General features: G+C 41.3%; 2 protein-coding genes across 12 annotated transcripts in view; one reads left to right on the plus strand and one right to left on the minus strand.

Moving 5' to 3' along the window:
* ANO4 (anoctamin 4) overlaps positions 1-4,159 on the plus strand; it is a 181,572-nt gene extending 177,413 nt beyond the window's left edge. For 10 of the 11 annotated variants that reach the window (XM_027679993.1, XM_027679992.1, XM_027679997.1 and 7 more), the window contains one exon: positions 538-4,159. In XM_027679993.1, the coding sequence (XP_027535794.1) occupies positions 538-729 (192 nt within the window). In that variant the 3' untranslated portion in view covers positions 730-4,159. The remainder of the gene's footprint in view (positions 1-537) is intronic. The other variant, XM_027679994.1, reaches the window with a different exon arrangement.
* A 72-nt stretch (positions 4,160-4,231) lies between these two features.
* Positions 4,232-18,519, minus strand: part of SLC5A8 (solute carrier family 5 member 8) — a 28,277-nt gene continuing 13,989 nt past the window's right edge. The window contains exons 7-15 of the mRNA XM_027680004.1: positions 18,074-18,203; positions 16,565-16,653; positions 15,157-15,269; positions 13,799-13,866; positions 13,424-13,510; positions 12,202-12,395; positions 10,928-11,031; positions 9,284-9,369; positions 4,232-7,776 (exon numbers count right to left, since the gene is read on the minus strand). Of these exons, the coding sequence (XP_027535805.1) occupies positions 7,645-7,776; positions 9,284-9,369; positions 10,928-11,031; positions 12,202-12,395; positions 13,424-13,510; positions 13,799-13,866; positions 15,157-15,269; positions 16,565-16,653; positions 18,074-18,203 (1,003 nt within the window). The 3' untranslated portion in view covers positions 4,232-7,644. The remainder of the gene's footprint in view (positions 7,777-9,283; positions 9,370-10,927; positions 11,032-12,201; positions 12,396-13,423; positions 13,511-13,798; positions 13,867-15,156; positions 15,270-16,564; positions 16,654-18,073; positions 18,204-18,519) is intronic.

Raw genomic sequence — 18,519 nt, forward strand, 5'->3', positions numbered from 1 at the left:
ATGCCTAAATTATGAGGGAAAATTATCAGTTACCTTGTGTTTATTTGTGGTATTTAGTGAATGGGAATATGTCTTTGGATAAGAGACACAGTACAAGAAAAAATGTTTTGTTTTTGTTTTGCATAGATAATTCATTAGTTTCAATACTGATGCAAGTGTTTTATGGCAACAGGAAAGTGTTACATCATTTGAGCTCCTCTTCCTGCAGAACAATACTAATACCAGGCCCCGTCCAAACAACCTTACAGGAAATCACAACCTCAGGGGTTTGGACACACAGGTTGTAGAATAGTTTTTAGGCCTTATTTGAACTCAGCTGCTCATAACCTTTGATGTGATCCATACCCAGCTGATTTTGGCTGGAGTTTTTGTGGGGAAAAAATCCTCGTGGTTTGTTTTATTCAAAATCAGTAATGGGTTTAGTTTTAACACAGCATCTTTCTGTAAATTGGAAAGAGAGGGTTTTCAGAAGACGTGAAAAGTACTTGTTTCCTTCCTAAGATTTTTGATTTTTCATTCCTTTTTTTGTTTTCACAGCACCTTGTCTTTTGCATAAAGCACCTGATCTCCTACTTAATCCCAGATCTTCCAAAAGATCTGAGAGATCGGATGAGGAGAGAAAAGTACCTGATTCAGGAAATGATGTATGAAGCTGAACTAGAGCGTCTGCAGAAAGAGCGGAAGGAAAGGAAAAAGAATGGAAAATCTTATCACAACGAGTGGCCATGACGGGTGAGGAAGAAAATGCTTAAGAGAAGATAAGAACTCCGTTTATAAAGAATTTCTGGTTTTCTACTGTGGAGAGTGCTCTGAAAGGAATAGTCAGTAATGTGTGCGCTTAACACATGTGGGCCCCTGTTTAGTGGGGTGGACATTGTCATAAGCCTTTTGAAATTAGAGATCTTTGCAAGGCTTAGTCTTCTCCAGAGCTGATGTGAACGTAAGCACATCAGTCCAATGCTATGTCTCTGCACTCTCTCCAGGAAGCTCCCAGGCCCTGACTTAAATTCAAGGCCCTAAACTTCAAAGCAGTTATATATCTTACAGTGCTTTAGAAAACTTGGTGATCTTACGGCTCATTCCCATGAGGTTGCTACTTCATAATCAGTGACTGCGCCTTGGCAACATGGCAGTACTTGTCCGTGTGTATGGCCACCACCTGCAGCACTTGCATGGCAGTGTTGCTCTCTTCCACAATGGACTGAACTGTGCTAGTTTGCATTTGCCACCAGTTATGGTCACACATGTGGACCATTTCCATTGCTCAACAATACTGAAGTATTATTTAGGAGGAGATGCATGATCATGAGTCTGATCAACTGGTTTAACAATGCTGAAAAATGTAGGCATGCAGAAGTGCTGACAGATAGCCAAGCATCTAAATGTGGCCAGAGGTATTTAACTGTAGGGTCATTTGTTTGGAAATGATATTGTGCAAAGTTGGTAATATATTTTAAATATTTGAACAGTGCCTTTTCAGCTATAGGACTGTCTGGTGTCTGAAGGAATCAAATCAGGTTAGGGCATCTTGCCCAAAACTGCCCATGTATTTGTATTGCAAGATCACATTGAGCTCTAGTCAGGAATTAGGATGTATTTATTCAAAAGCCAGACTGTGTCTTAAAGACCTATTTGCATAAGTAAAACAAACAAACAAAACCAGACAGATTAACAAAGTCAGCAGAACAAAAGAACACAATCATCCTAAATATCTACACTCGTAACACTTTCTTCATTCGTCCTTCCATTATCTATGAAGGGGTGGAGGGGAAAAAATAAAACAACAGACTGTAGTACGAAATAGCTTGAAATCCTTTATGCAGAGCAATTCTACACAGGGTGCAAAGTAAACTTGTGCAAAGTAGGCTACTCTCTATATCCTTTAGGAAATTCCCTAGCATTAAGAAATTAAAAATTTCCCAGACCACTAACCCAAAATAGTGGAGTTGTAGCTCTGAAGACTGCATAAGTGTTGTATGGAGCAACATGAATCAAAAACTCTTCCATCAGTTGTTTCTACAAGTTATTCTGGAAATAATTTGATAGAAGGACTAGAATTTGCCCTTCTGGACAAACCACACAATGCAAGACACTATGGATGGATACCTCAAGCTTCACAAGACAACAGGAGCACTTGCACCAAGAATCATGTCACCAAATTAGATCTATTGTCTTCTTTCCACTGTAAGGAAGAACTGTGCTATTTCCATGAAGAGGGAAAGCTGTAATGAAAGGTTATATGACTTCAGGAAGGAGAGGGTTGGAAGAAAATATGTGTACCCTCCTCTCTGTAGCCACTGCCTGTCTACACTTTTCTTCCTGCAGCAAGAAACCTCCTCCAGTAGTGAACCACCCTCCTACATGAAGCGGATAAATGACATAGCAGCTCCCTTTTATCACCTGCTCCTGGGCCAAGCCTGAAAGTCCATGAGAGCATAAGCACTGAAAGAACTTCAGGATTAGTGCATTCTGTGTTGACTCAGTGCCAAACCAAGTGGGGAGCACAGCTAGTGGTTGTAGGGCGTATTCCTGACTAACGGGGAAGTGAACTTGTTCATCTTTGCTTCAGCTTGCAGCAGCTGCGGACACATCCCACATGGACAGCGGTGAAGTAGGATTATTTCTGTCTCTGTAGATAGGGTGTGGGGATTAGGCAGTGTTGACCTCCAATACACACATGCCAGATGTGTTAGTATTTGCCATCCACCATCTACAATTTTGTACTGCACTGGCAGTCTGGGCACTTTTGGGCAGGATTGCTGTGCAAAATCATATGAACTACTGGGTTTGCGTACCCTCTGTTTTATACCTAAACCAACAGATGACAAGAGCTTAGAAACTGTTTGCTAAGTAGTAAAGTAAGACGAGTCATGCATAAAATCGTGGTCACCCATAGGAGTGTGAACCTTTGCAATCTCCTGCAGTAAGATACAGCTTTGTTAACTTAGATCTCACTAACTTCCAAGATCTCAACTGAAACCCAGTAGAATATAAACTGACTTCCACTCCAGAGGAACCACTTCAATAAAATGTGCTGAAACAAATAAAGTGCAGCAGAAACACAATGGATATTAATTGCTTTTGAGAGTAGTTTTCAACATAGTTACATTATGATGAATTTTCCTGACAATATATTGCTAGAAGTTGTGTCCCAATCTGCTCTAAATGAGATCATAGGTTGGCTGCTTGCCAAGCTTGCACTAGTATGATGCTGCAAGGGGCTCTGACCTCCCTGGCAGACCCTGAGTACATTTCTGTCACTTTAGGTTGACCAGTCAACCCATCGAGGTTTCTCTGCTGCTAGTGTGCTGAATAGATTTCCCTGGAGTCCTTCAGAGCTATATAGCAGAACACTCAGGAAAGATGCCCTCTTTATTTATCAAGAAAACAAAAATAGTAGGACAATAATAATAATAAATGGAATTTTAATGGTCTCTAGATAACTAATTTATGCCATTCCCTTCCTGATCTGATGATGGGTTTTGCTTAAACCTCCAGGTGACCATCCTGTATGTTGTTTACTTATTCCAGCTCCACAAGAGCACTACCTTCATGGGAATGAGAAAAAAATGCAACCTCATTGCATGCCACAGACATGTTACATAGCAAGCAGGACAGCACACACATTAGAGGATTTACTGTGAAATCATCTTGCAGTCAGCATAGGATTGATCTCCATAGACCACTCTTGACAGCAGGATGTACTTCATGAGCAGTTACACACCAGTTTTTAAAACCAAGAAAAAATTGTATATTGGGACTGTTTTTCAGCCTGTTTGCTACATTTTTTGCATTCTGTCCCATGCTGGTTTTACAGATCTTAGAATAAAAAGTGTAAATGAACAACCTGGATACTTTGACAAAAGAAAAATCTAGGTACAGAACATCATCTGCATTCAAGCCACCAAATACTATGACAGAAACCGTGTTTACAAATCAGTTCTTTTTATTTTAAATCTTTCTGAGGGGAGTTACATTATTTACCATATATATAATATATATATAAAGTATATAGAGATTGTTTATTTGTAAATAGAAAAATTCTATGGAGAAGAATGTCAAGTTTTCACACTTTAAAAAAAATCATCAACATAAAGCCATGTTTAATGCTTGTATAATGTGATATAATAAACTTTAAAATAAATTATGCATATGAAAATTTACTGGTTGGCATTCTTTACTTCATTTTCTATTTATCTTATTTGTTCAGCAAGCAAACAGACCAGTCAGGTAGAAGCAAATATCAATGCAGCCCTAAAAGAGCCAAAACCTACCAGTGCTTTCTCTCAGTGGATCATTTGTGTATTCACATAGTCAAATATTGTTCCTGTTAGGGTTGTTGGGTTTTTTTTAATATTTCTACTTCAACTTCCCTGTTTTGTCTTGTGGCTCTGCCAGATGCTGCGTGTAATTTGGACAGTGTGGACTGCTCCCACAGAATTAATTAGTTTTGAGCAACCCACATATCTTTGTCAGGTAAGCTTTCAGCTGGAAGAGATGAAAGATCTGGGTGTAGGAGTGGGATGGAGACTTCAAAAATTATCTTGCTCCTTTTACGTAGACAAGGAGGGCCCTGGCTCAGAGTCCAGCTAGCAGAGGACAATATATGATCCCAGAGAAAATATTATTCAAAATTAATGAACTGTTTTAATTAATGATGCCAATTAAAACAAGAAGCAGATAGAAAAAAATTAAAGCAGAGTCACTTTGTAGCTCTGCAGCAGTCATGGGAGATTAGTTAGCAAGAAACAGGGTAGTTGCAGAGGTCATCTGCAAAGCTTAAGGATGTTTGTCTCTAAACCACTTACAGCAAGATATTCTCCCCAGTGAAAACTTATCTTTATGTTATGATTGTGGACCAATAGATATCACCTAGCCCAAACTTTCACTTAATACCAAAATTAGAGTTAAATGACTGCTCAGTGCTCAAATAGTGACTTCAAGCAACAAAGGGGAGGTAAGATGGTAATTTATGTGTTTTCTCTTTTTTAAACAAGTATGGGAACTCGAAGCATTGAGAAGAAAACTCTATGTCGCTACATTTTTTAACTATGATAACCAGGAAGATTAGTCTTCATGAACAAAACAGGTAGAAGTTACAGATGATCTAAGATAGCTTAAGGCAGCACCAACTACAGCACAGTGATCTCAGCACAGAGTGGTGCAGAAAGGACATGCTGATGCTGTTTAACACAGGAGTAACCAGTCAGCCTCGGGAGAAGCACATTCAGATGGGAATTCAGCATCTGTGTCGGGAAGGCTGTAGCCATACCAGCAGGCACACAGGTCAAGTGCTTGCTGCAGGTTTCTGTTCTCTGTTCACAGCTTACTCTCTCTCACAAAGCACAGGTACACAGAGGCACACTGGTCCACTTCAGCACTCTGCAACAACATGGAGATACCAGTACTCACCCTTTTTCAGATCTGTGGCCTGAAAGTACCTGGTAAATAAAAATTATTATATTCCAAGGCTCAAGAACTATTCCATAGCACAGAATGCCATATCTATTTCTCTGTCATGAAGACAAGGCACAAGGCTGAACAAGACAGGGCAGTTATCTTCTGAGACTCTAGAACCATAACCAGCTCATTCAGCGAATGGGCTAATTGTCTCAGAGTGACTAGGATAGTCTCAGAACAGAGAGATTCCTGTCCTGAATCCCAGGAGACTTTATTCAGGAAGCTATTGTTTGTCTCAGCTCCTAGATATAGGGACACAAGACATAACTCATGAGATCTATCTCTTCACTCATATCCCTTCCACACAGCGGCTTTAAGTTATGACTTGAACACAGAGCTGCAGTAGAGGAATGTGAGACAAGAGTCCTAAACTCTGGATTGGATCATGCAAACCAGTGCTTCAGGAGGCAAAGGGGAAACCTGCCCCAGTCTCATAGTTTTGTGCTGGGTTAGCCGAGGGAGTCATGTCCTTGGTGCCATCCACACAGTGCCCTGTTCTCCTCTAGTAGAGGTCTGGTCCTTGGAGCCCATATTTTCATCCTCATATTTTCTGATCCTGACAGTTCATCTTACACAGTAGATCATAAAGTGCCCTCTGTCACAGGGGCACAGAAAAAAATTGATTTAGATGCTAAAGGGCCCCAGTCAAGGTAGATAAGCTAGCACTGCATCATATTCCAAGTTACAGCAGCTCAGTACTCGGCACAAACACAGCATAACTTTTAAAAAGCATTTAAGACATGCCATCAGTTTTTCACTTGATTCTCAAGCATGACTGCTCCCTAGGCTTCACAGCTCAACTTTCCTGCAATGGCTTTTATTTTCCAACTTGATTCTGCTGATGCAGAGAAGTTCTAAACACTCTTGTGTACCCATAGTAAAAGTCTGAAGTACAAAACCAACACAGTGGGTCAGAATCTATTCCCTGCTGTACCAGAGAGTGTGCAGGAGAAGGAAGTAATGGGGGGCTTCACCCTCCCAAAACACCAGCACAGTGCATGGTCTGTGCACAGAAGCTGTTCAGCTTCTCTTGGCAGTCCCACTAGATGACAAGCCATTCCATGGCCTGGAGCCCTGGAGAAGCCTTCACCAAATGACATCCTCTGTGATCCCTTCCCTGTCCTGCGGAACTGTGCAGGTGGCTTTGCCTGCCTGCCAAAACACACAGTCTGCTCTTGCCTGAATCAACCTTGAATGTGAATCCCCAGAGATACAAGGACTGCCTGAATACAAATGGGTACATGAAGTTTCAGCTCACAGCTCTGGAGATAACAGCAGTGGGAACTGCAGATGCAGCCTTCCCTCTTGTCCAGTACAGCCAAAAGGGCCCTCTTCTTTATTAACGTCTCTGCCACACTATGCCCAGTCCAGTGCAAGAGCAATCCTAGGCCAGCACGCTGGGCATGAAGTAGAAGAATACAGTGGTCCTGTTCTATGGTATTGAATAAAAATCCCAATAACTCATTTCCTTCACAAGCACAAGCTCTGTAAGGGCAAGATAGGGCAGAAGAGGGAGATGGAGAGTGAAGGGGAAGACAGTACTGACTCTTGCCTCTACCCACAAACAAAGTCACTATTGCAGCTTCCAGCAGTGAGCACAGAGGAGGAGATGCAGGTAACCAAGGTGGCTTAATAAAAACAAACAGATGATGAAACCAGCAAAATAAATACATTCTCAGGATCAGTTCTACAAAGTAACCAGATGGCACTAAATACAGCTCCCGTACCAAAAAAAAAGAACCCTTGTTTCCAGCAATCTTATAGTCCCACAACCCTAATCTCTTAATACTTTCAATGCCTTAAAAGAAAAAAGAAAAACATGTCTGGGGGAATTGTACTCTTCCCAAATAAAAAATTTACTCTGAGGGTGAACTGAGATTAAAAGCAGGTATTTTACAGGAGGCTTAAGAATATCTGGCAAATCTTTCACATAGAAACATTGCCTTAAGCCCTGTCATCAAGATCCAGAGAGAGAGAGAGAGAGAGAGAGAGAGAGTGAGGAAATACAAGAAAGACCTGATTCCTTTCTTGACTAATGTCAAGGTCATACAAGGGCAACGGTGCCACAAAGCTCTGCAGATGCCTGCCCATGACCCAAGGAGAGCTGGTAACTGACCCAGAACAGGAATGTCAACAGTGCTTTGCATGAAGAAAACTGTCTTCGTGGGCTGACGTGGCCTTGTGTCACATATGAAGACCATTGACTTTGTTCTTATCGCTTGCAACATCCATTTCAATGGGGCTGAAAGCAGGATTGTCAGTTCCTTCGTCTGCCATGGTAAATGGTTTACAGTTCAACACTTCCATATTCTCTGGCTAAAAAACAAAAGACAAAAGCCATGCTGTGAAGCAGAAGGAACAGTCTTCCTCTCTTTGACCTGCATGCCAGCAGTCAGGCCTGACATACAGGGTGCCTTGCAGGAAAACACATGTTGGTTGCTGACAGAGCACAAACACTTACTCATTGCAGTAGGTGGTATTTTTCAGGGGCACGGAAAGTTTCTTATTGCATAAGGTACTAGTTGTGTAAAATGCTCTTGTCACATAAAATGTTCTTGTCCTGCAAATTGGCTAAAGTGGCTTCGGGAGTCCAAAGTTCTAATTGCTGTTTTCATGTCTAATGATACCAGGTCTTTGAGCTCTTGACTCCCAACCCTTCATCCTTGTCCCATTTTTGACAGGAAGAGCAGATTAACATGCATCATTGCTTTGATGTTCCATTTCTGTTAAACATAATGGATGTTGAGCTCTTCATGTGTAGAAAGTTTCTCAGTTCACCCTGTCATTTTTATCTCAACAACTTTCTGCTTCATTTGTGTTGCCAAACCACTTGTTATCCAGCTCTTAGCCATATAAAAGACAGATACTTATTTCTGACTCCAGCCATAAAATAAGTATGGCTGTGGACATTAGCTTCCATGTGGGCAGTGGATTGGTTTTTTTGCAAAAGACTTCCAGAATTAAATTCCCAGATAGTGGAAACAGATGTTGGCCCATTAAAGACAGTGAACAACAGTAACTGGACAGCTGGCCTCCAGTACTGACATGGGCAAACAGCATTACAATAGTATGGTAAAAAATCCCTTTCTTTCACTGGTATTCTGGTTTTCTTATCCCGAAACTGAAATACATAGGCCATACTAAAAGGAGTTGTCAGTATAGAGGAAAAACATTTTGCAAGCTGGACCACCTCAAAGATACAATCACTGCCTATACTGCAGCACCTGAAAAGCACTGAACAAAGCTGAGTTTGAATGTTCAGCTGATGATATTGATTGAAAAGTGATCTGTTGTTTATTTACCAAAAAAATAATTCTCCTGTATTGTCCCCTCTAAGGGATGTTATTACCCAGTAATGCCTCCCCTTTTCTTTTATCTTAGGGAGGGAGGGAGGAAACAGATACACTGTCTAGAAATGTTTTCTCTCAAACAGTAGCCAAAGTTACAAAAAAATCCAGACTTTAGAGAACACATGTCTACAAACAAAGGAAGCTTTGATGAGTCCAAAGTGTGCCTTGAGGCAGCTTCCAAGAGGCTAGTTAGGGAGTATTTTAGCAGAAACATAGAGAACAACTGTCCCTTTTCTCAGTTGCTGTTCTGTTGCTGACTGAAGTCAAGCTGTGGCAAAACATAACTTCCTCGCCTATGGGAGCTGTCTTGCTCCTACCCACCCTGTGCTCTGATACTGCCTTAAAGCAGATAGTCATATCAGGCAACATCAGGTGCTATTCATCCTGGTGGGAAAAAAGCAAGATGAGGACTGTTCGGCTTTGTCCCCAGGAGGAAAGATTGATTTAAACCAAAGATGCACAATTACACTTACTGTCTCTGATTTAGATCGTGAGAAGTTGGACAGGAAATCTTCCTTAGTCAGCAGGAATTTACGATCCGTGTTCTGCTTTAGTCCTCCTGCAAAACAGACAGGTTTCAGTAATTTCTTTACAAAGATATTTATCCTGCACCTCCCAATATATAGAATGATCCCTCAAGGTCTATTTGAAATGCCTTAGCCATTTCCCAGCGTCCTAGGTCCTCCTCAGATTTCCTGTTTTCGAAAAAACCACAGAATCTGCCAACGATCAGAAAAGAATGAATCACATATGATTATGTCTGGGATTACCCTGCCAGTCCAGGAGCTGTGCTGCCCTGGGCCCTGAGCCCCAGTTTTCAGCTCCCTGTCAGCAAGACTCCTGATTCCAAACTCACCAGCAATTTTTATAGTGAATTATTTAAGGGCAGCCCTAAGGTGGGGGGATGAAGGTTAATGGAATGTTTGGGTATTTTTAAGGCATGGAAGATTATCCATCCTTGTGAGGAAAATAAAGGAGATGTAAGTGCTGGGAATTAGCTCTGCTTGCCACCTGAGGCTTAAATGGGATCTTGCTCCACAAGAAGTAGGGTGACATTGTGGTTGGGTAAGTTCTTTTGTGTTTCCGTTTCTTAGGCTCAGTATTCCTCATCTGAATTTACTGAGTTGTCTGGTTTTCATGCTTTATTTCATGGCCTGTAAGTAACCTGATCCCAAGCTGGTAAAAAGCAAAATTTGGCTACGAGCATCACTATAGCAATGGGAAGAGCATGGGATTGGAAGAAAGTGGGGAGCAAATCTTATAAAAACTTAAAAGGAAAAGAAAAGGGTAAAAGTGTAGCTTGTACTTATTAGTTGCAAGGCATAGGGAAGCTAATGGAAGTGAGTTTATCTGCTGAGTTTGGAGTTTCATAGCTGTGGATCAGACTAAAAGTTAGAAATCTAACAGCCTCGAAGTTTAGGGCTGTCATAGGAATCTGGCTGGGGATACTGGGTAAAGCTGTGAGAGCAGCTGCTTTTTTGATATTTCTGCCATGCGTGAGGTGGATGACAAGTGCACATTGCATCTCACCTGGATGCAAAAGTAGTGAGGCCACGGGCTGGAACTGAAGTCCCCACTCTTACCCATGGGGTGCTGCTTTTTCCCTTGCACAAAAGTACTGGGAAACAGAAAGAAGCTAACATAGCCATGCAGCTCTTAGGCACATTCTTGGGGAATGTGGTGAAAAGCATGCACTATATAGGTGCAGGCAAAACCCTTGAGTGCTCTGAACTCACTGAAAGTAAAAGTGCTTTTGTCCTCTAGAAGTATGGGTGTATTATCCTTGCTTGGAGTTGTTGATGTTCAGGGACAACCCTTAAACCTCCAGCCCCTGCTGGCATCTAATAAAACAGGAAAGACAGATGTCTTACACTTTTTTTCCCCTCAGGTTTACAAATATGCTAAAACATGTTTCTCCTCAGAAACTTGAAGTCACTTTTGTTGCAAGCAGAGATCAAGAATGGGATGCAGAAGGGCTGAGGGGAGGAAATTAGATTTAGGATGGTAACACAGTGCTTGCAATAGGTCAACCACACCTCCTGTGGCAATGACAGCTCTCTGGTTGTCTTAGTTTGACAGATCTAAGACACGTTCAGTCACAGCTTTGGAACTAGTACCTGTTAGGAGGCTGATAATTATTCCCACAACTAGTGTGATAAGTGTCCCGAGTGTGCTGAAGTAGAGGTAAGACAAGGAATACCAGTTGTCTGCCAGGGCAGGCCTGAAATAGAGCAGAAAAAGTGTTAATCTTTCTTTCCTGTTCCAAGCACCTTGAAAATGTCTGTTTCCAGACAGTCTATAAATACAGAGTTTCTTCTGAACCAAGCAACCTGGTAATCTTGAGCTACCTCCATACAATAATATGTGCATTGCAAATTTGTTTCAAAATTCATAGGACAAGTTCCTTCGCAAGAAAGGAGGCTGGTCAGTACAGTGAGGCAATGCATGAGACAGAGCAGGTAAAACAGGACAGTCCTGTCTTTGTTATGAACCAAGTGTACAGTTGAACACTCCAGTTATCCAGATTAAGGGATTGTTTCTTTCTAAAGGGTGAGGTTACTTAAAGGAAGAGACACAAAGAAAAAACACATGAGGAAATCAACCCCGTACAGCCCTAAACAGCCAGAAACAATAGAGCAACTGTCTACACCTTATTTTGTTCTCCCTGACTATGTGCTCTGTCACAACAGCTGCTTCCCTGCAGTCAGGAGCAATGCTGGATGCTGGGCACCCACGTGTGTATCAGGGTACCTCTTGATTGTGCAATGCTCTAAGGGGTAAGGATTTGGAAACCCTAGAAATGTTTTTGTTCAGCTTCTTTCTGTTCCTGCTGTTCCCTATATTGCCATTCATAACTGTTTAATTTAATTGTGATTGTCCAGAGTAAGACATATGGTAATTGAAGAATGGAGGAAATCCCTCGTGTTGTCTCCTTTGTATGGATTACAGCTTCTGAACTTCCTGAATAGAACTATTCTGCATAGACAAGTTGCTGTAGGTAGAGCTGTTAAACTGGCAAATTGCCCTTTAACTGCCTACTCCTTTAATTCATGTGACAGTCTGTGGAAGTTAATCCAATAACTATAAATGTTATTTTTGTTTAACACCGTGGTTCACAGTAAGGCATATCCAAGCCTTTAGACTCAAATATTGAATTGAAGCTTTTCAGATCAATAGGAAGATTCATTTTGACTTCTGTTCTGTGATAACTCAGACAAACTTCATTTTCACAGGAAAATAAAAAAAAAAAAGAAGGAAATTTCTGCATCTTAAATAGCATGGTAGGTAAACCAGAGAGGAATAGCTATAGTAACCCAAATGTTCTGCAGATGTTTGCGTTGCTTTAAAACAATTACACACTTTGTTGATTACACTTGATGAACTCATATACCTCTCTGCAGTTGGTGTGCTGAATATTGTTGTTAGTGGAATTTCTGTCGATGTTATATTTCCTGAAGATATATTACAGCCTGCAGTTGAGAGATATAGTGGCTTGGTCCTCTCTGGGAGTGGAGGATAAATCTGAGATCCAATTCCAACCCAAAGTGAAATAGCGAAGCCACTGACAAGACCCACAAATGCACCCTGCAAAATAAAAAATGAAACTTGGATTTCCATGAAAAGCAGAAAGATATTTGAAAGAAACAACTAGACAAGTAAGAAACAGTCAAGATAATCTAAACTGTAGGCTCCATAGCAGAAATGAAATACACAGTTGGGAAGAGCTGGGGACTTTACTTCATTCCCCCTTTGGGACATACAATGTTTCCTCACAGATCCTGAGCATACCGCTTTTTGTTTGGCCACTAGGTCTTTATAATCAAAGGATAACTTTGGCCTGCTTAGTATATGGGAAAATCCTGCTTTATTTGAGGGCTTCCTTGAACAAATACAGAAGCAATTTTTCCATTTTCTTACCTGACCTCTTTTTGCAAAAACTCTCTCCTACATCAGGCATAGGTGGATTTTTTGGCTGACACCTCATGATTTTTTTTTTTTTACTTTAGTATGTATATAAAATTTGCAATTGCAAAGAGACAAAGCTTAGTGATTAGTGAACATCTCAGGATTACTAAATAGCAATCCTGCCAGACTATCCCATAGACCATGTTAACAAAGTTTGTAAAATCCTTTTTTGATGGAATAGAGTTTTCCCTCAGGAAATGATAATTTCACGATACTGAAGCACTCTGAAAATACCCCAATTTGGTCTGCAAGCCCTTAGGCCTTATTTTTCCAGCCTGACACCCTTTTGCTCAGACAGGCCAGCATTCTCTGAGCCTATTGGTTGTTCAGCTACATCTCAAGATGCATTGTCCCCTGCTTCTAAAACTATGGTTTTAATAAATCCTTATCATAGTTCCATTTTTATTCAGAATATTTTCCCCCTTCTGGACACGTAAATCTCTTCACGGGATAGAAATTCAAGAGTCTATACAGTCCTGTTCATCATTTCCTTAGGAAAAAGAAGAAAGGGAGCAAAGTGTAATGTCCTCACAGGAAGTACCAAAGACATCTCCCCTGCTGCCCAACATACCGATGGGAGAGGAGGAAGGAGATGCCCAAAATTATCAAAAAATTTTGGACAAACAGGTCTTTAAATTTCTACTTACAATTCCATTTGCAAAGGAGCAGAGGATTCCCAAGGCAAACAATCCTAAAAGGGGGCCACCGACCATGCCAAAAATGCTGAGTGCTGCCTGAGGAAGGAAGGGAGTCTGCTATCAGGTGCTGTGCACAAAAGGCAAAGCCTCCAAAGTGACAAGAAGGGAAGACATTGAGAAAGAAATTATGAGAATTTTTTTAACTCAGCTGCCAGGTATAGTTACACGGATGCTTAAAGCAGAGGCTGAGCCATGGGTGGTTTGAGGTTAGTACCCAACGAAGAATAAAAACTAATCTCATAATGGTATCCAGCAATTATTTTCTTACATAATTCATTCTGGATCATTCAACATAGGCATGAAAAAGCTGTCTCTGACACTTACCTGCAACAAGGCTCCCAGGAGAGACGCCACTGCAGCCATAGCAATGCAGACTCCACCGTAAAACAGGCCTGTGTGGGAAAAGCAAAACAATGTGCAAATCTGCCAAAGTTTGAAAATCACTAGTAGAAAGGTTTATGTCTAACCCAGCACGGCCTCGACATCTACAAAATAAACCTGCTAGTATCTGGATTTTTAATAAGAGAGCCTGAATTGGTCAAAAGGTCAGGTTTACGTTTACATTAAGAGGAGATCATGCAAACTTGACAAAATCTTCTTCCTGTATATTACCAAAGATTAGTTACTAAATGGCAGCCATATGGATTAGTCATAGCGGCAATAACACATGTATCATTTATATTCCTCAGCTAATCTCCTGTGTCATTGTCCTTATTTTGAGGGAATGATTTTTTCTTCTCAGCCTAAAGTCTTTGGAGCAAAAAAGTAAATGCTGGTAGATTACCGGGAGCTGGCACCATGACAAAGAACATCCTGGGTCACCAGGATACAGTGTGTCTTCCCAGGACCCATAAAACTGGATTACTTGTTTTTTCCACCGTCCCTGATGAGTTTCACTGCGCAAGCAATATGTTAATCTCACTGTTTAATGTGATGTGTCAGGCAACTCATGATATGACAAACAACAATTTTGGCATAAGCATTGTTTGCAATAATGTTTAAGAAACTTCCCTCAGGTGAAAATATTTAATACTTGTTACCCTACCATCAGTATGTTGTGCTCACTGGTATGGCCTGTGACACCATGTTGGGACTGTGGTATTTCCATGCTTACTACAAACACTTTCCTGGGCTACACCTGCAGCTGGACACAGACAGTACAACTAGCAGACATGGCAATTGCACTTCACAGATTTAAACCATCTGCTAGCCTAGTTTTGATCCTCTTTGAGCTACATTAAGCAGAGGAGCTAAACACAGTGACAGTCTAAGAGTATATCGGAGAAGATTTCTCATTCTCTGGAATATTTCTGGGACACAATGATATTTTTTGCGTATCAGTTCAAAAGGTTTGTTAGAAAACTGTTACCTATGCTTCTCATTTTTGACAAATGAAAGAAAAATAGCCAAGACATTTGGGTTTGTAGTATTGCAAATCAATATTGAACACAGATGCAGTGCATCTTTCCTGCTTAAAGACCTAACAAGATTCTTTTTCTTAAACCCACTTATTCCCCATTTGTGTAAAACCTACGCAGGTGATCTTGTCTCCCCCAAATGTTGCACCAACATAGTCCCACTGGTGTGAATGATTTACTCCTGACTTACAGTATCATAAGAGAGATCTGAATCAAGCCCTCACTTCATAAAGCAAAAGCAGAAAAGATGTTTTCCAGACATACTCATCCCCATGGAAATCCATGACAACTTCTTTTCAGAGAGTGATCTGAAGTAGGGCTTAATGAGGTCTTCAACAGTCACGGCAGCCAGAGCATTGATGCTGGAGGACACCGTACTACAGAAGGCAAGATTTATACAATTTTTTTTTATCTTAGAAGCTGAAATCATAGATAACAGGTGAGTTACTGGCAGAGAGAAACTGCCACTGTCTAGAACAGTGTCAGAAAACTAATGTAACTGCTGTATTGGTCAAAATAACTTATTATTCCAGGTGATGCAGTTAATAGCTTACAAAAATTGTTTAAAATAATTACTCTTGGTGAAGACAAAGAAAATCCTGATGAAAAGTTGAGCTGGGCCTGGAGAAGTCAGTGAAAATATTTATGGCTAAGCTGTAAATACTACTGGTACATGTTATACCTTCATAAATGATCTACAGTATATATCTATGAAGGTAAAATTCCCACTTACTTACTTTGAACTCACTCTGAGAGGAGGATGCAGATAACCTAATTATGGTCATCTAAAAATCAGGTATCTAATTGATGAACTATTGTAGGCTCCCTAGGGTGTCAGAGAAACCAGCACTCCTAAGGCACAAAGTCAGACTGGTGATCTTGTGTCTGTGTACCTTGTTCTTGCAAGCCACCAACTTTTCTTCAGCATGTGAAAACAATCTTGGCTTTTCCCTCTATTTATGTAGCTACAAGTACTCAGAACAAGAAAGTTTATTCTGGTGTCAAATTCGTAAGTTTCTTCATTTTTATCTGCCTATTCAAAGAATTCCTTGGGAGAGACAATGTTTCCTAAAAGGTACTCCTTGGGAAAGCGGAACAAAACACTCCACGCTATGGAATAGAAGGGTATCAATTTATCTCCTACAGTAAAAATATATAGTGATCATTGTTTCATGGGATTCATTCAAGACAATCGGAAGCCCAGGAACCCTGGAAAAGAAAATTCTAAAGATCAGGGGTGAGGAAAGGCAGATGGCTTTAAAGTTATGCTGATTTGAAACTGGAAAATTAAAGATAAGCAGTAGGAAATTTCCCCAAACTGTAGCTATTTGGTGTAACCATCCATTTATAATACTCAAAAATTCCTATAGCACAGGGGCTCTAAATGCACAGCACAGAAAGTGGGATTTGTTAGTGATATACATCACACACAGCTAGCTGTTTCCTCATGTTAATAGGGAAATCCAAACAGCTTTGAGTCCTAGGACCTCAGAGCCCCACTGTTGGAAACTATGGATTTTTAAGGTGCATCATCAGAGATGTTATAGTGGTTTTTTTGAAGAATAAAAATTTGCAAGATAAAAAACTGAAATGCTAAAGTTTTAATAGAAGTGGAACTTTAGCTCCAAGAAAAAAAGGAAAAAAGATAGTAGATTCTAAATTATTAAATTACCTTAATGTCCCACTGTAGGCACTAGCCACAAAAAGCCCTGGCACTCCTGGAAAATCACGCAGGATATCCAGCACTAGGTATGGCATTAGCTGAAAAATTCAGAGTAAGAAGTATTATCATCTTGCCCTAATTTTTCATTTTATCACTGTATTATTTTTGTTAATAGACCTTCTCACTGGTATTCTGTCCAGCTGTTCTAATTTTTAATGTCCCATCTTGCTCTGTTTATTGGTTTTCTACAGAGAAAACCAATCCTAAAACATCTACTAGAGGTCTGTTGAAACCAGCTAGCAGGGGTGAGTATATAGCCGTGCCATCAGGCTTTGTTTCCAGTGACAATGGTATAGGAAGCTAGTGTTGGGCAGCAGGTAGTCTGTTGGGGGGATTGGATGCCACAGTAGATGCTTTTTCTGCTGTTGACTCCACAAAAAGGTTTTTACATACAGTCCAATAACCTCAGGGTACCTGAAAACAATTTCATTATTGAGAACTATTTTCTTTTTCACAGACAAGTTGGTCTTCTTAGTATCTTGCTTCCAGTTTCTACCAAAACATTTGACTGACAGGAACAACTTAATTTCCTTCAGGTTTCCACCTTGGCTCTCATTTTATTCTTCCCTTAAAGACCAGGTGGTCCTGCCTCAGGTGCTCCATTGTCTGTGCTCTTCTCCCAGCTTTCCAGCTTACTGTACATTGGAGCATTATCCAGAGCCTGTGATTATCTTAGCCCTAAACATAAAAATAAAAGGCATTTGATTTCCTTGGACCCTGACTCTGGCCAGTCTATGGGCTCCCAGATCTCTTGTTCCTCAGGTAAGTCTGCTGCTCAAGGTCTATTTAGGGAGAGGTTGCCATCTGTGTGAGGTGGTTTCTCTGCAGCACAGTTTGATTGCCCAGCTCTCCTCCAAAGGAGGGAAGCATGTTCCATCACTAGTGAAGAACTGCCTGCTGATAGCCTTTCTCCAGATGTATGCTTTTGGCACGGTAATGTTTTGAGTCTGAAACGGCTTTTGCTTTCATCAGCACAGAGCAATTTAGGTTGGGTGACACAAAGCAGCTCACTAGGACTCACACCCACTCACAAGGGCACTGCTGCTCCAGCCTCTTCCCTTCACTTCTCTTCAAAGCGGTTTCATGCAATGCTGGCATTCCTGGGCCCATTTTGGGTGAAAAACCCAAACATTTGCAGAGAAGGGTGGACTGAGCACTCTCTACAGTGCTGCTCTCCCTGTTGCCCTCCTTAGCAAGCACTGAGGGACCTGCAGCTCCAGCACAGCTGGAGGATGCAGGGACTGAACAGTGACAAGGATGGACCTGCTGCTTTCTCTAGGGTATTTCCTCCCACTGTGGTCTCAGCTTAATTCCTTGGTGTTACAGACTTGCCCAATACAGGACTCCAGCATGTCGTTATTCCCAACCCTCTGACTCTTGAACTGCCTCCGCCTGGTTCTTACGGCTGCAGATGAAGGATGCCCTCTCACCACTTTCCCCCAAAATGTGGGGCCCTACCTGGTCGAGTGCCGACACCTTCTTGGCTGTCCACGGGTCACAGTCTTTGTAGATGGAGTAGAGGGCCAGCCCACACAGTGCGGCACAGGCCATTATTGCCCAGAGTCCCAATAGGTTGATGTAGAGGGACCTGCATCAACATACATGCAAACATGGAAATATGGATCACGTTAGAGCTCAACGTCCCACAAAAGACCCTGTCAGCGCCAAGCAAGCATGCACCTGTCCCTGCACTGAGGAGACCTCCTGGTTGGTGACTGCCTGTCAGCAAGGGAGTCACCATATGACTCCCAGCATTTCACCTGGTGTGAGATCACAGCTCTAAATGTACAAACGACACTTCTGGTATTGGTGGTGCAGTCTGAAGCTCAGTCCCTGACAAAGCCTGCTCTGGAGATGATGGAAGTGATGTGGCAATCACTATGTTTCATCATGTGTATGAGTTG

Source organism: Neopelma chrysocephalum, unplaced genomic scaffold (genome assembly GCF_003984885.1).
Source record: "Neopelma chrysocephalum unplaced genomic scaffold, ASM398488v2 Primary Assembly neopelma1_59, whole genome shotgun sequence".
Classification (NCBI taxonomy): Eukaryota; Metazoa; Chordata; class Aves; order Passeriformes; family Pipridae; genus Neopelma; species Neopelma chrysocephalum.